Below are 16,874 nucleotides of genomic sequence, written 5' to 3' on the forward strand. Positions count from 1 at the left end.
TCTGATTGAAACAGTTTTGTGGGGTTTTGTTTGTTTGTTTGTTTTCAATGCCATGCATAGTTCTTGGTTTGACATTTTGTTAGCGTTGGCTTTTACTTACTTCATCACAATTAATGAAACTAGTAGTTTTCCATGTTTTCTTTTGAAATTTTCTGTAAGATTCTTCATTCAAGTTTGATGCAGTTCTGACTGTGATGCTGCTTTATGTCATGTTTAACATAATGATTTGAGATTTGTTTTCACCAACTGATACACTATATTTGCTGTAAACTTCTTAAGTGAATGGTTTTATCAAAATTGGCCACAGGCTGTGGGATGCCATTAATTCCTTTTCCTATTAGATTGAAGCAATAAACTTTTTTTGCTTATAGCAGTGCTGGTTATCCATCTGAACATTGAAATTACATAAAAATCCATAAATGATAATTATGATCACAAATTGAAATGCTCAAAACTGTAATTTCATAATTTGTTCTGTTTTCTTGGCTTTACTTTTTTCCCGTTTACATGTAGCACTAACTTCTTCCGTAACCCTAACTATTCTGTATGGAATCTTTTGTAAATCAGAACAACATTGCTTCTGGTAACAACTTGTGTCCTCTGCAGTTGTATTCAGTTGCTCTCAGTTTCTACATTTATGTTCCTCTTGGATTTCCCCCCCCTCTTCATTCAAGTTCCCCTGGATTTTAGTTCTCAAGTTTAGCACTCAACAGCAACTGGGATTACTAATAGAAAGGATAATTGCCCTCAGTGTCTGTGCTGTTGAGAAAAACCAAGCTCTTCAGAGACTTCTGATGCTAAGCGCCGAGTCTCTTAAGAGCATGTTATGTTTCGACTACTTTGTCCTTTTTGAAATCCCTTAGTTTTATGTATATAGTTGGTTTAGTTTTATAGGAATATTAAATAATAATTCTGTGACTCCTGGATATCCTCCCCAACCAAGACACTTTGTCAAAGCAAAGGAACACTTGTATTGAAACATAGTAAAAGACTTTCTTTTACTGTCAGAAATAGGAGATCTAGTTTACCAGCACTACACGAAAAATGTAATCCTTGTGTAGGTGCTGTAAAAGAAAAGATTTCAAACATTTTCTGGAAATTTTATCACTTACGTAATCAAACCCACAATCTCAAAGAAACTAATAGGTGGCCTTAGTTGAAAAAATGGAGCTTGTGACATAACTGGTAACCTGTATTTCCTGGTACCAGCCAACCTTCCTGAATTTCATTTTCAGCTATCTGGAACCTGATAGTTTTTTAGAATACTTAGCTTGCACAATGCACTGAGGTGCATTAGTATGGTTGGACTTCATGATCATAAAGGTCTTTTCCAGCCTAGTTGATTCTATGATTCTAATATGTTGAACTTCAAGTGTGCGTATGTTTTTGCTTATGTTTTATGTATTTGAATATTCTCTACAGATAGATAATGCTTTTTTTAAGTAAAGAAATGTATCTGAAGATGCATTTCAACTAATGCAGATTCCTCTCCTGTCCCATAATGTAACTTTATCTTCCTACGTAAAAAGCAAGGGAGACATGCTGAAAAGTGTATGAAATGGGTGCTTGCATTAAATTCTGCTTTGAGTTCTTTTGATGTGAAAAGTTTTTTAATGTGTTTTCTCTCTTTAAATTATGCCACAAGAAGAAGGATACCATTTTTATTTCTCTGAAAAAGCCTAATCATACCTATATTCTGCAGCTACATTAGGGAATTTAGCAGTCAGAAATTGTGTGCAGAGCCTGAAAATAATCCCTATCCTCTTATGTTTTCTGAATACAACACTCACAGGTGCAGATGGAAAATTTAGGTTATGAGTGGAAAATTGATTTAGGACTCCAGTGACCCTTATGAACACTGCTTCCTAGTTTTAAATTTCTTCAGTTTTTTCAAGATTTTAGTAAATTTGGAGAAGTGCAGGAAAGGAAGGAGTCATATAAATGAAAAATCAGCAAGAGCAAATCTTTATGATTTGCAAATACAGGGTAACAGCTGTATTAAGGCACTCTGGTTCTTTATTATTTCATGGGCTGTGTCCTTTTTAGGTTCTTCAAGACAATGTAGTGTGTGTTTAAACGTAGAAGATTATCGTAGTTTATTTGGTGTAAACAGAATAGTGATCAAATACATGTTATTAGTCTGTATCTGTGACTGAAAATGCTAAATTGCAGATTTTAACTTTCATACATGAGCTGAACAGCATCTTTTTTTTACTTTTTTTTCCATATTTGCTCTTGTTTGTAAGCTACAATTCAAACTTGTTCTTAGGACAAGATTGCAAAAATCTACAGTTTTCTTGGTTTGATTGGCAATAGAGGAGAAGATCTAATGTAAAATGTATCATCTTAATGACTAGGTAGGATGTGTTACTGCGTTTGTGTCCTTTGCTTTGCAGTAGTGATAAGAGATTTAACTCTGGCAAAGCTATTTTTATGAAATGGCTGCAAAGACCTCATTGTGTTTCTCCATGACCTTCCAAAAAATAGCACTCTCCAACTTAGTTCGAGAAAGCACCTGCTCAACTGGTGTAACATGTTGATTGGTTCGGTTGGCTCAATCTTCATTCAGTTTCACTTCTCAAATAGCATTTGGTTGACTTCTTTGTCTGTGCTCTTAGGACCCTGCATAGATCTTAATCTTTCAGCATAAATTTCTTTCATGATTCTTTGGATTTCGGTTTGTTCATGTTGCTTGCTACTTTCTCTGTGAGTAATGCTAACTTTGTTTTTCTGCTGTTTGCCTTTTGGCTTTTTTACATTATCTTTAAGATGGCAAAACCCTGTTCTTTCTGATTGAGATTGTAGCTGAGGGCTTGCTTATTTTTGAGCATCTGTAACAAGACTGTAAGAACTGAACTTGGTGTCTCATTTTATAAAGTGTTTGGGGGTTTAAAAATAGAATTATAACAAAACAACCACCTTTTTTTCTGCATGCATTTTCTCCCCTTCAATTCTTACGTATTTATTTACGTGTGTTTAGGACTGATGTCTGTTTAATGGTTTCTGTAGCACCTTATGACTCTTGCTTTGCTTTGACAGTAAAAATGGAACATTCCAGTTAGTTTTTTAGCACTGCTGCAAAAATATAGTAGTGTATTGCCTGTTTCACCCTAAAGACACCTTAAACAATTTCAGTATCATTTCTCTCTGATGTGGAGTCTATATGACAAATCAGTACTAAGCTATTCCGATGCCGAACCTGGTAAAGCTTGTCGGAATTATAGGCATGTGAAGTGTGTCTTCCTGTCTTCAGGCTCTAAGGAGATGCAGGCACTTATAAATTGATGCATTTCCACAAAGGAGCTATTCTGGAAAAAAATACCATATTTAAAGCATTTATTTTGCATGTGTGTTCCCTCTAGCATCACTCTGGAAATGCAGTAACCGATGAGAATCCTGTCAGATATTAATTCTTGCCCTTTTCTCCTTCAGCATGGCCCAATGTTCTTTGTTCAATACTGTAATGATTGTGTTCAACAGGATGCAGTTAGGAAGAAGAGGGCAGTGCCATAACTAGCAGTGCTAATGGGAGAGTATCTGGCACACTAATGTGTTAGACTGCCAGCAATTGGAGCAAACCTGTTAGTTAGAGGTTATTGTTATGCAAAATATAACATTTATGTCTGCTGCAAGAATGCAATACAGAAAGTCATTTAAGGTAAATTTTTCCTTTGCCAGTAGTTTCTGTTGCTGGACAGCTTAATGGATGCAAGATACAGGCCCGACCTTTGATTTGTTTTCTCTCTGGGAGATAGCTTTCAAGGGTTTGTTTTCTTACTGTTTAAAATCAAAGCCTCACATGTACTTTTTTTTTCTTGGCTTGTTTTCCAGCCCTGGCTGTAAGGATTGCCAGATGTACCATAATGCAACAGTCTTTGTCAAATAACTGACAACACATTACTTTTTTCTTTTTAAAAAAGATTCTATAACTAGATAGAATTCTTTCTTACTTATTATGCTTTGGCTCTGCTGTGAGGTACCTCTATAACAGAAACAGCTATCTTGATCAGCGTGTAGAGCTTGGTACTGTGTGTAGTTAAGTATTCCATTGAAAATCCAAATTTAAGACAGTGGAGATCAGCAAGAAATGAACATCCTACTGGTTTTTTAAAAAACCCAAACCAGCCCCCAGTAAACCCTGAAACATTTCACACTTACTTGAATCCAAAGCTGAGAGGGAAGAACTATGTGTGAGAATTGGTCCTGCCTCCACACTTGGCACAATGAATTGCCTACTGTCTGAAGATCTTGGTCTGTTTTACAAAAATAAGTGTTTTAAATTCAGAGTATTTTAACTACTCATGGACACTATGGTGAGAAAAAATACTACATTGTTTGCTACGTCTCACAGTGGTGCAAGGCTTGCGTGTATTTTTGTCTTGTACTGCATTTTCAGAAAGGTAGGTTCCCAGCTTCTGCAACTTTGTCTGGCTCTGCCTAAATTGATCCTCTTACTTTTGTCATCAGTCTGTTGCGTTCTTGCATGTCACCTTGAGTAATTTGATTTTTTCATGCTGTATATCCTTCATGAGTTTTCATTGTCATTTCATGTAAGCAGAGTATGTTTTGCTATCTAGTTTCGTGAGATTTATTTGGGAACATGATACATGCAGTCTACCTTCCTCCCTGCGCATTCTAGTTACCTCTTTCTGCCTTGTAGAATCAAATTGTTTTAATGCCTTAAATTAAGCTTTATGGGAAAAAGGCTCTTATTGCCTCTAAAGGCAATACTCTTTTCCCCTTTTTCTTAATAGTGAAAAGATGATTAAATAGTCTGCAGCTGTAACACTGAAAACATGAAACTTATTTACCTTTTGAATGTCCCTAGGTCTTTCTGGTTAGTTTCTTCCCAGTGTCTTGTTATCATTGAAATGAGGATAGCATTTCATTATCTTTTTGGTAACTTGAGGCATAGAAAGGTTTGTTTGTTCGAGACTGTAAGGCTACTGGTGACCTTGAATTTCCCGGTTGTCTGTAATTTCCATGAACTCATAACCCTAGAACAGCCCGTTTTGTTTCAGATCAACTATAACATAATACAAAATGCAGAAATGTCAAAATTTCATCTTCTCATACAATTCAAGAACTAATAGTAGTAAGAGTAAAATGACTGTAATACCTGGACAGACCTTATCTAAGGATGCTGGAGAGGCACTCTTAGCTAGGGACTGTAGTGGTAGGACAAGGGGTAATGGGTTAGAACTTAAACAGGGGAAGTTTAGATTGGATATAAGGAAGAAATTCTTTACTGAGAGGGTGGTGAGGCACTGGAATGGGTTGCCCAGGGAAGTTGTGAATGCTCCATCCCTGGCAGTGTTCAAGGCCAAGTTGGACAGAGCCTTGGGTGACATGGTTTAGTGTGAGGTGTCCCTGCCTATGGCAGGGGGGTTGGAACTAGATGATCTTAAGGTCCTTTCCAACCCTAACTATTCTGTGATTCTAATCACCAATTGTTTTCATGGAACATCTGTCTAATAGTCTTGGTAGTGTTCAGCAGGTAATTAATGCTAGGAAGCTGTGCCTATGGAGAAATGTTAACTGCTGACTTTCTGAATTGTGTCATAATTAATGATAGCTGGATAATATGGTGAACTAGTGGTGCAGTGATGCTATTTGAGTTTTGGTAATGTGGAACTACTGGGTTCTGTGTTCATCCCACAGTACTTACTGCTTCCTTTGTTCACCCTGAAACTATGAAGCTATAAGAATTTGAATGGTGTCCTTTGATTATGGTGTCTTGGCCCTGGAAGCCAGTAGGGAGAAAAATCAGACCAAACATACCACATTCTGAACCAAGATTTTTGTTTCTAAATTTCTTATTTACTTTGTCCCTTTGTTGTATTTCCAGCATACTCTTCACAGCTGTGTTTTGCAGCTCTCCGAAAAAGATGAATTATTATAGAATGGAAATTTAACTTTTTGAAGGACTTTGTCTTTTGGCTTTTTATTGTATTGGAATGAAAGGAAAAATGCTTTGGAGCATTTAAAAATATATACAATGTTGTGGTTGGATTTATTTTTGTCTTCCTTTTTTCTATTTTGTCTTACTTTTTTCTTACTTGTCTTACTAAAGCTTTGTCTTTATAAAAATATTATTTGTGTGTTAGCACAGTGCCATGTTTCACTTAGAAAATGTTGAATGGCATTCTTCATGGTTTTTTTGGAACTGTTTCAAGGTAAAATTCTGGTAAAATTGACTAATTCGACAACCCATTTTTATTTTGATAGACTTCCATATTCTATCAGCATGCTATTTCAAAAGGTTTCTGACCAGTTATTTTGGATGAAAAATGAGAAACAACAACTCTTTTGTCAGAGAGGGAAAAGGGGGAAAGTCTTTGTATTCACTGATTATCTTAGGAAAATAAGACATACATTGTCATGCAACATGAAGAGAAAAGGCTTTCTCTAAAACTTGATTTTATTTTTTAAGGAAGAATTGGGCATTGTATGTCACTGCAAAGTGCCAAGCTGAACTTTTTTTTGCGAAATGCTGTTATAAGCCGATGTCTGTCTTTATGAAGAAATCAATAGGTATATTCCCTTTACAGGAGCACTGTAGCCACCTAAAGTATCAGTGAGGTTAAGAGTTGTTTTGACACCATTTTGAAGCTGTAAATGAGATGACTGGGACCTGCAGTGCAGGTTCTGAGATGCTGGGTTGGAACCTGCAGTCAGCAGTGACTTGGGTGTCCTGTCCCTTGGGGCAGCTGGATGGTGTGTTAGATGGGTTCATCAGTGACTTGTATGCATTGGTTGAAGGTCCTAACCTCAAGTGGGGCTTGCCTGTTCTTCTCAGTTGGTCTGCCTTCCCTAAGTGGTTTCTCTGATCTTGTACACGTGTCCCACCCCACTACGCAGCTAGCAGTTAGCCTATGGTTTTGGTATGTGCTTTAATGTGAAATACAGCTTCACTTTTAGCTGCAATGGCTCTGCAATCTGAATAGAAACAGGATATCATTGATGCCTCTCAGATATAATTTTTCAGCCTAATAGACTAGAACAGATAAGTAACTGCAGTTTGTGAAAGGTGCTTCAAAATAGGTGATGGAGGTACTAAATGGTGGCTTCTATAATTTTGAAATTTAGGCATTTTTACTTGATTTCTTAGGTTTACGTTTGTGCCTATAGTAAAACTTTCCAGACTTGAAAATTCTACCTGTTACTGACAAAAGAAATGGAAAGTGCAGTGTACTGGAGATAGATTTATTTTTTTATTTATTTTTTTTTCCCATTTTGCTGGTTTCCAAGTTTACAATCTTTGTTAGTAATTCTTTTGGGTATAACTTCTGGTGCTTTCTGTTGTATAAATTGGGGAAAAATGGAAATGTATTTAAAGATACAAACTTTTTTTAAAACTTCAGTTTTACAAGTATACATTTGATTACAAATGCTGTATGTCTGATAAAAATAGGACAGCTTTGCTACATTGCAGTTTTTAATGGTACATTTCAGTATGATTTTTCAAAACTGGAAAGATGCATTGTGTGTTATTAAACTTGTGTAAAGCTTCATTAAGCACTGGTATTAGCCTCAACCTTAGATCCATTTGTAAATACAGTGAATTCTAAGCAGTGTATTACGGACTATCTCATACCCTTTGTGACGGCTGCCAACTGGGTTTAACTCCAGTCACCTCTACTCTTCGGGCCCAGCTGGATTTTTACCCAGTAACTACTATACCCATTCAAGCCATGAGCAGCTGGTTTCTCCAGGAGAATGCTCTGGGAATGGTGTCAAAGGCTTTGCTAAGGTCCAGGAAGACAACATCCATAGCCTTTCCCTCATCCACTAAGTGGGACACCTTGTTGTGGAAGGAGATCAGGTTATTCAAGCAGGATTTGCTCTTCATAAACCCATGCTGACTGGGCCTGATCCCTTGTGGTTGTAGTGCATGTGCTGTGTCATGGAACTCAAGATGATTGTCGTGGCTCCATAACCTTCCCTGCCACTGAGGTCAGACTGGTAGGCCTGTAGTTCCTCCTTTCAGCCCTTCTTGTAGATATCATAATTGCTACTAAGAAGTAGCTAAATATACCAATCAAGAACTGTTTCCACTCTGAAGGGTACATGTGTGGTGTCTTATTTTGAGAACTGTGGCTCTTGGAGAGGGACAGTGAGAGAGGCCTGAGCTCAAGCTTTCATAATAGAATACTTGTTTTCACATTTCTTTGCCTTAATGTCCAAATCCGTGGGATTATAAAGATTTTTAGATCTTCATATACTTATTTATTTTGGGCATATAGATAAATACAAAAATGCTAAGACACCTTGGTCTGGTCGTTACCATCAACAGAGCCAACAATTCTCCTTTGGTATCAGGAAGAGAAAAGGTAAACTACTTTAGCTTGTGTTTTCCAATCTCTTTTTTAGCTGTTTATCAGATGTAGTTGTAACACACTTAGATGATAGAAGGGACTTAATTTTTGACCTTTCTTTGAAATTAAAATGCAGGTGTGCAGTGCTGTGTTAACACTGTATTTGCTAGCTGCGGGACAGCGCTGTGGCCTCTCACAGGCTCTGTGACATTGCACTCTGAACACAGTTGGTTAGGTAATTGAGTGGAACAGCTGCATGCATTATGAGGCACTACAGAGCAAGAGGTAGATCGTTGTGTGTAAAGCAGTTCAAGATATGATTTTAACCATGACAGCAGGCCATGGCCACGAGCTTTACTGCAGCTTTTGCTAGATGCAAATGCCGAGATGCTCAGACTGGAGGATGTGTCAGGGACTTAAATCTTGGGTGCAGATACCTGTTGAGGAGATAGCACAGGACTAGTCTTGGAGGAGGAAGTATGCTTAAAGATCATGGTTTGGGGATATTTGTGGAGGTGTTCTTCATTGTGACACTTCATAAAATAAAAGCATTGAAATAGACATGCCGTAATCAGGATTGTCCAACTTGATGTGGATGCAGTTGTTCCTGTTAATGTTTTTTCTTCAATGCTGAACTACTTGCAAAGCTGTCAGGGGCCAGATGTGGTGTTTGTCGGTGGATTCATCTTATTTGTGTAGACTTAATGGCACTGTTGCTTCTGATCTTGGTTTGTTGGCTAACAGAAATGGAGAGGAAAAACAGAAAGGCCAGTGGCTGCTTCAGTCTCAAGATAGAAATCTCTTCAGATAAGAGCGCATGCTTGTGTCATTTGATATTCTCACTTGCCTGTCTCTTGACATTGCTGTTTTTGTGAGAACAACTGTGCTGTTAGTGGTAACTGTTCTTATGTGGAAACTGCTTTTGGTATCTCTTAAGCCTGTACATTGTTAAATTAGCTACTACTCTATGCAGCCAGAAACATGTGTTCCCCTCACAACTGCTTTCAGGCTTCTGTGCCATCAGAAATAAATTATATGAAATGTTCAATACCTGATGCCCCTTGTCTGTGTGGTGGTGTTTGGTTTTTTTTTAATTTTAATTTTAATTTTTTCCTCTTTTTTTTTCCGTTTAGCAGTTGCTTCTTGGACTACTCACCTGTTAGAAAAAATGTCTCTCACTTTTTCTGCTTTCTAGCCAGTTTTCTGCATGCCATCTAGCTAAAATACCTTGCCATAGATGAGAATTATTTAGAAGCACTCTGTTTTTCCTTCAACTGCCCGTGTTAATGTGAGTCATGTTGGCTTTTGCCAAGGAGCTAGTTTTCTGTCATTTTATTATATTGACTGATAATTGCAACTGACCTATCTAGAAAGGTATTGTGAATCCACTGCATATGCTTTGCAGGTAATAACTACAGTTTCTCTGAATGCATAGCATTTTCAGCCTGTACTTTTTTTCCCTCTCTTCTCTTTACTCTCATCTTTATTCTTATCTCTAATTCCAATTATGTTTTCACACGCAGTGTCCCAGCAGCTTTTGTTAATCTCCTGCTGATCTCAGTTACACCGAGGTGGCTCTCTTCATATGTTAACATGTACTGATGATAGACTTCCTTTGCTGCTTGGATTTACCTACTGTGCTTCATTGGCAGTTCCATCATAAGGATTTTTAGCAGCAGAGTGGTATATGGAATTTTCAGTCCAGCTGTTCTCTTCAGTGATCCATTTCACAGCAGCCCAGCTCTGTGTTCATCAGAAAGGCTAACACACCAGACTGGCTATGACCCTCCTGCTCTGACAACAGCTATGTTTAACCTGGATTGTTTCAGTGTTGGCATTTACAGAATAGAACCACACACAATTATGCAGAGGGAGCAGTGAACTCTAGCTTCAGGGCAGGAATGAGCTAGTGGGAGAGCTGGGGAGAGGAGCTCATGAATCTCGTTACTGCTGAAGTCTTCATGGTGGAAAGCCATGGCACGACTCACACCCACACTTGTTCCTTGTACAAGCAAGGAGGTGAAGCCTCTGGCACCAAGTGACTAGCAGCACAAAAGTGAGTGGAAAGCATTTATGATTAAAAATAGAACTGAAATCACCTTTGTTGTTCACACAGGTGATAATGAATCTGGTAGCTGTGTTGAGTTTTACTGCCTGTTAGTACGAAAACTACTATGCGCTTTCTGCAATCCAGCAGTGTATCTTCTGACGTTAACCCTGCCAAAAGACAGTACTGCATCAAGTCTACCAGTCTGGTTCTTTTGTGCTAATAAAATGAACTGTTAATACACTCTGATTCAGAATGTTGTAACGGTGTACCAACATGGCTGGTGTCACTGGAGGCACAGCCTCCATAAGTACTGTAATAGTCTGAGTAATCTTCCTTTTTCGTAGGAAAACTCACATCGTTTTAGGTACACTTTCATGCTCATGAAATGGTGTCTGTGCTGTATTGGGATTTTTCTAGGTGTAAACTGTGTTTATCACAGCTCTTAATTGCTCCCGAAATGCTTTCTGAAGGGGACACAGGAAGGGAAAAAAGAAGAATTGCCAGTAACAGAGAATTCCGAGCTTCTCAGTTTGGTGCAGGATCTCATGTTACATAGGTTAACCTTAGTAAAAGTATGGGCCTCTGAAGATCACCACTCTTGCTAGCTAATGTCAAGAAGACACTTTTCAAGCATCCATTTTCAAGCGTCCATGTTAAAGTTTATATTAAGTGATAATGGGAAGGGTGTTAGAAATTTTTAGAAAGGAATTATTAAAGGTTCCTGGAGTATAGAAATACTCTAGAATACTTACTGCTAATTTTAGCCAGTTACACAAAAGTAATTTGATGGAGCGTTATCAAAAGACATTACCATCTGTAGAAGAATGTTCAGTTGTAACCAAATGTTTATGCAAGTGTTGGATAATTGCTTTTTCTGTAATGCCTGTTTATTAGCAGTGAGTATGATACAATCTTTCTAAGATGGCCATAATCTTTGCTTCCACCAGATCTTTTCTTGTTACAGAGCTGATTTTACATGGTGTCTTACTAAAAGTGGAAGCCTTATTGTTAAGGAGGAGTAGAAACTACTCTTAGAAAAGCAGAGTCTTGAGATCTTGAGAAATATTTGCCAAGTTGAGTGGAACTGTATTTTCATTTAAAGAACCCTGTGGATATTTTTCCAGAAATACAAGCAAATCTATCTTGCATTTATAAAATATTCGGATTTTTTTTTTCAGAGAATACTGCTAGAAGGAATTGTGTACTGATCCTGAAGGTGAGACAGAAAGGGAAACAGTCTCATGTATTTTCACGCTCTGCCTCCTGTGATTTGGAACAGGCTCTTGACCCATATCCTCCCCATCAGATGCATACCCGAAATAGCAGCCTGTAGAGTTCGTACTTGTTACAACAATGTCCACGTTGTAGAGTTTGTGGAAAGACGGAAGCAGAATATTTAAAGTATCTTGAGTAAGAAACTAAACATAGGTCTTCTGTCTTCTGCATATCCAGCATGTAGAGGATTTTGAACCAGTATCTTTCATATCCTGGAAAAATCTTCGTTGTGCTGTGTGAGATACAGGCAGCATTGGGTAAATACCTTTTTTTTTTAATTTCTTCCAGATTTCAATAAAAGCGTCATGTTCCATATTGCTTTCTTTAGTACTTACTTAAAAAGCTGTGAAGAGAGCACAGAGCCAACTCTTTGATCTTACGTATTTTAATATTAGTTATCATGTATTCTCCCTTTCTCCCAAGACTTTTAAGAATATGCTTAAACCATCCTTGTTTCCTGTCTTAATAGTACTTCTGTAATGTTTGTGAAGTTAATGAACGTATTCTTGAGAGTTTCTAGAAATGATGGAATTAATGCTTGATCTTCAGTCCTTTTTTGTGATAAATTATCTCTGAAAAATTCAGGTGCCATATTTGGTAGAATTCATAGAGCAGCTTAAGCTTTCTGAATTTTGAAAGCAAACAGATCAAGTGCTTTGTTTCAGGTGGTTAAAACATTGCAAGGCTGTTGAACGGAAAGTATGTATTTAGGCTGTCAAGAAGTAGGGAATAAACTGAATAATTTGAAGCAGTTTTCAAAAAAGCTGTTTTTCCTTTGTAAAATTTTGGGTCATACAGTATGGTTATTCAAAATACATATTTTTGTTTAAACTTTGAATTTGTTTCTAGTTTAAAATTTTTTGAGTGCTTAAGCAGTTTGAGTATGTGGATGTAAATGTTTATTTTTTTTATTCTTTTTTTTTTTCTTGAAACGTGAGCACTTCCATCCATGTAGGAAAAGTTTAGGGACAAACTGGTCACTGTTCTAGAGGTTAGTAGGTTCCAGTTTGAATCAGTGAGAGCAAAACACAAGAAACAGCAAGAATAAATGACCAGATGGTGCGCTATTTGAAACCTAGGAGGCAGTCCTGCCATTGCAGCTCCAGCAAGTCCAGGTAGTTTTAAGGCTGACTGCAATGAGGTGTTACTCTAAATGATTTCGCACATGTGATGAAGAATTTAGTGCTTCTGTGTTTTCAGTTTCTATTTGCTCTTTCAAATTTCTCTTTCTAAGAGAAAGTTCTTTTACATGTATGAGCCTGATATTTCTCAGGTTTTCTCAGGGAAAGGTGCTAATCTCTGCTAGGTAAAAGTCTTTAACGTAAGTCTGTTGAAGCTTTGGATGGAGAATGGGAATCTAAAAAGTCATCTTTTATTAGAGGAGGTGGTGTTCTTCGTGTGAATCCAGCTGGGTGGGATGTTAGTGTGTTGGATTCTTTGTGTGTAACTCATTAAATTGATATATGAACTGTAAGATAGTGTATATACTTGGGAAGAGTGAAATGAATGATTTTTTTACTGTGTGTATGTAGAAATGAAGTAGGCATGTGTGCATGTGTGTATGTATATTTATAGAAAACAGTGCCATTAAATGCATGAGAACAATACATAAAAGCCTCATGAAGCTGTTTCTAGCAAAAGCTTCATTTTCTTTCTGATATTTGTATGATGGTATTATTGAAATTGATATAATAAAGCTTTTACAAAGTTAGTAAAAATACAGTTCAGTTAAATACTCTCCCTTCTCCAACATCCTCCATTCCATCCCCTCCACAATCCATTTATCCCCTTTTCTCTGTTCTTCTTCCTCCCCTTTCTTCATTCACTGTCAGGAAGGGGCGCCTCAGAAGAGTCATTTCAGCTCAGCACGCCACCGTCAGAGACTAGTGGAACCAACAGCTACAAAAGTGAGTCTCTTTGTTGAAGGACCATTTTTAAAACAGAATTTTGTGTCAGCAGAGTATTTGTTGCCTAAGAGAAGCTCTTCTGTGTGCTTTGTGGGAGATTGATTTTTACTCATCTGCAAGTGATACAATCATAGTCTCTAAAGGTGAAGTTCAGCACTGGAGAGATTCATATTCAAGTGCAGCAGTCATACGTTCTTTAAAAAATTGGAGTGAGTTGGGGAAACAGGAACTCTATGAAATGTTCTGCTTTGCTTTTATTACTTTGTGTGATGTCTTAAACATGTGCAGTTCATTTGTCTCATTCTTAAACAAAAGGCTTTCATTGAATAAAAAATTTGGCAAGAATATGGAAAATGATCACATAGTCTGTTATCAAGATGTGATATGAACTTTCAGAGTAAAAAAACCCAACTTTGTCATCAAAGGATGATGCTAGCAGATATAGTAGTAGTACTAGTTATAAGGTTGTTCCATCTTTCTAGAGATACACTTGCTAACAGGACATAGAAAAGCTTGAGATATTCAGTGACTGTGATGTTATTATGGATCTTTTATTCCCTAGGCTAATAAGATGTATTATCCTGAAATATGTAATGCAAATTTTAGAGCATCAGTAGCTGTTCAGCTGTATCTGTCTTTTGCTACTTTTTGTGAGAAACCAGCAAAAATGGAACTGTGTATCCATTAGTACCACTTCCCAAAAGTCCCATTCTCTACTTTTCTGTAGATTTGGACACTTGCGGAATTGATCACAATATTTACATAGAACCTTTGATGCATATTGGAGTAGATCAATTGGTTTTATCAAAGAAGAAAAATTGGACACCTGTTGTCTTGCCTTGCATTCTAAGTTATGACTCCAGTCACTGTTGTCAGACCAATCTTCCTGTTGCTAAATGTGTTGACTTTTTAAGTATTAACTGTGGTGACTTTTACTGTTGCCAGCTTATATTGTTTATTCCTTTTAGCCTGTAACAACATTGTCAATATTAACTATCATTTTGGGGCTCTGGAAAAGAGCATTTTGGTGTTTACAAAGGCAAAAGTGAATGAAAAGTGTGTGTATGTATATATGTGTGTGTGTGTGTGTGTATGTATTTTAAGGATTAGTTAAGTAGAATCGTAGAATAGTTAGCGTTGGAAGGGAGCTTAAGATCACCTAGTTCCAACCCCCCTGCCATAGGCAGGGACACCTCACACTAAACCATGTCACCCAAGGCTCTGTCCAACTTGGCCTTGAACACCGCCAGGGATGGAGCATTCACAACTTCCCTGGGCAACCCATTCCAGTGCCTCACCACCCTCACAGTAAAGAACTTCTTCCTTATATCCAATCTAAACTTCCCCTGTTTAAGTTCTAACCCATTACCCCTTGTCCTACCACTACAGTCCCTAGCTAAGAGTGCCTCTCCAGCATCCTTGTAGGCCACCTTCACATACTGCAAGGCTGCTGTGTAGGAACAGAAATCAATTCTGAATGAGACTGTCTCTTAAGGAACCCATTCTCTAGATGAGCCAGTTTTTGTGTACACTGATGTACTCTTGAATCACTCCAGGTAATTCCTTCAGCATAGAAAGCCAAAGGAAAAATGTATTCTGAAGTGCAGTTCTGCAGCTATAAGTTGTGCCAGCTTTTGCTCCCTCCTCTTACTTAGTTTTCCAGCAGTTTTCCATCATACCCCCATGCCCTACTATAGCCCTGAATGCTTCTTGTCAAAGGTAGATGCACTGTCAAAACCTCCATCTGGTAGCTGCAGAGCAACCTTCTCAGTATTTGCACTTGTGTTTTCTTTGGGGCAGAATGACCAGAAAGGGTCTTGATTGGTGTTTCCAGGGCCCTTGGCCACTGCTGTATGTTCTTGGAATCAGTTGCTACAGCTGAAAGGCCTGTACTTCCCTGGTATGTTTGAGATAACTTGAGTTAATCATTTCTGCATGTTCCCCACTCCTTTCTTCTTTGCCTCATACTTCTTTAGGTCTTAGGTCTGGGAAATGTCATGTTTACTCATGATCAGACCCCACTTGGGTCAACCCACCTGGAAGATAAGGTCTGGAATAGGCCTGGGCAGCTCAACAGCTGCCCTGTAGCAGGAAGTTTTGGAGTAGGAATATTGCCTTATGATTGTGAACCAAGGAGGTGTAATTTGCTGCTTGGCATGGGACAGGCCCTGGAAGCAAATGTGAGAGCAGTGAGAAGTCTGTGTCCAAAACCTTTGCAATCTTTGCTCAGGACAGTCAGGGCTGTGCTGGACTACTGTTGTATGAACTGAAGCTACTCAAGAGAAGGGATGAAGACAAGCCCGACCTGCAGCAGGTGCTACAAGCAGTTGTGTGCTTGTGGGAGAAGTAGCCTTTTTCTGGCAGACTCCCATGCAGACTGCTGCAAGTCAGTAGGAGTGTCATCAGAGTGCTTTCACCCTTCTTCTTTCCTGTTGTGGGGCAGTAGGAATCTTTAGCCGTAGCTGCTATGGCAACCTGACCAGTGCTCTGCTTGAAGAAATCCATGTGCAATGCAGCTGGTTAAGAAAGCCCACACTGTAAAAGGAAGTTGAGAATCCACCTGAGAAAGTTTGACTCTTATCTTGAAAGGCAACACCAGTGAAACCTGTCTCTGAGCCCTGCAGATACACCTGCTGCTGTGCCTTCTTGGCAGGCCCCTTAGGCATGCAGAGTGTTAATCATCTGCTGTTGGGACTATGGAGATCAGGAAAGCTTTCCTGATCAAGCGTAGGAGGATAGGGGTGAGTCTTAGCTGTGCTGGTAATTCTGGAAGTAGGCAGCTGTAGAAAGACAACAGGACTGGCAGAGCTTCTTCAGCAGCTTGTTTTATTGCACTCCTTGGTCTAAATTTATTGCCTCAGGAAGAGCTGCCTGGTGGTATGGGTAGATGCAGAGAAACCAGCAGTTCATGGTCTTGACACCATCCTAAAGCAAGAGCTACTTTGTCCTTTCAGACTGAAGATGGCAAATGTCCATTAACAAAGCTAACATGCCTTTCTTTAAGCTTGTTGATTCAGCTCTTTCTCTAGTTTAAAAAACCACAGTACCACAAACCCACACCCCCCAAACCCCTGAAACAAACCCCCAAATAAACAAAAAAACCCCTGCAAACAACCCAGAGCAACTAAAAGCTCCAAACCAAACCAGTTTGTTACTTTGAAATGGTATGTTGCCTCTTGGCTCTGTAAAGGCTGGTGGGATCCCTTTTATTACTTTTGCCTTCCTGTGCAGCTGGCAGGATGTTATGGAAGCCCAGGCTGCACAGCTTGCAGACTGTTGTCTGTATCAGGGACATGGGGGGTGGGGGAAAATCATCAAAGACCG

General features: G+C 38.5%; 1 protein-coding gene across 1 annotated transcript in view; it reads left to right on the top strand.

Annotated features, from left to right (window-relative positions):
* The window catches only part of MAST4 (microtubule associated serine/threonine kinase family member 4), a gene marked incomplete at its 5' end in the record, with an annotated part of 284,622 nt that overhangs the window by 96,228 nt on the left and 171,520 nt on the right, over positions 1-16,874 (top strand). The window contains one exon of the mRNA XM_080637246.1: positions 13,476-13,550. Coding sequence (XP_080493372.1) covers positions 13,476-13,550 — 75 coding nt within the window. The remainder of the gene's footprint in view (positions 1-13,475; positions 13,551-16,874) is intronic.

The sequence above is a fragment of the Psittacula echo genome (assembly GCF_963264785.1).
Source record: "Psittacula echo genome assembly, chromosome: Z".
NCBI lineage: Eukaryota > Metazoa > Chordata > Aves > Psittaciformes > Psittacidae > Psittacula > Psittacula echo.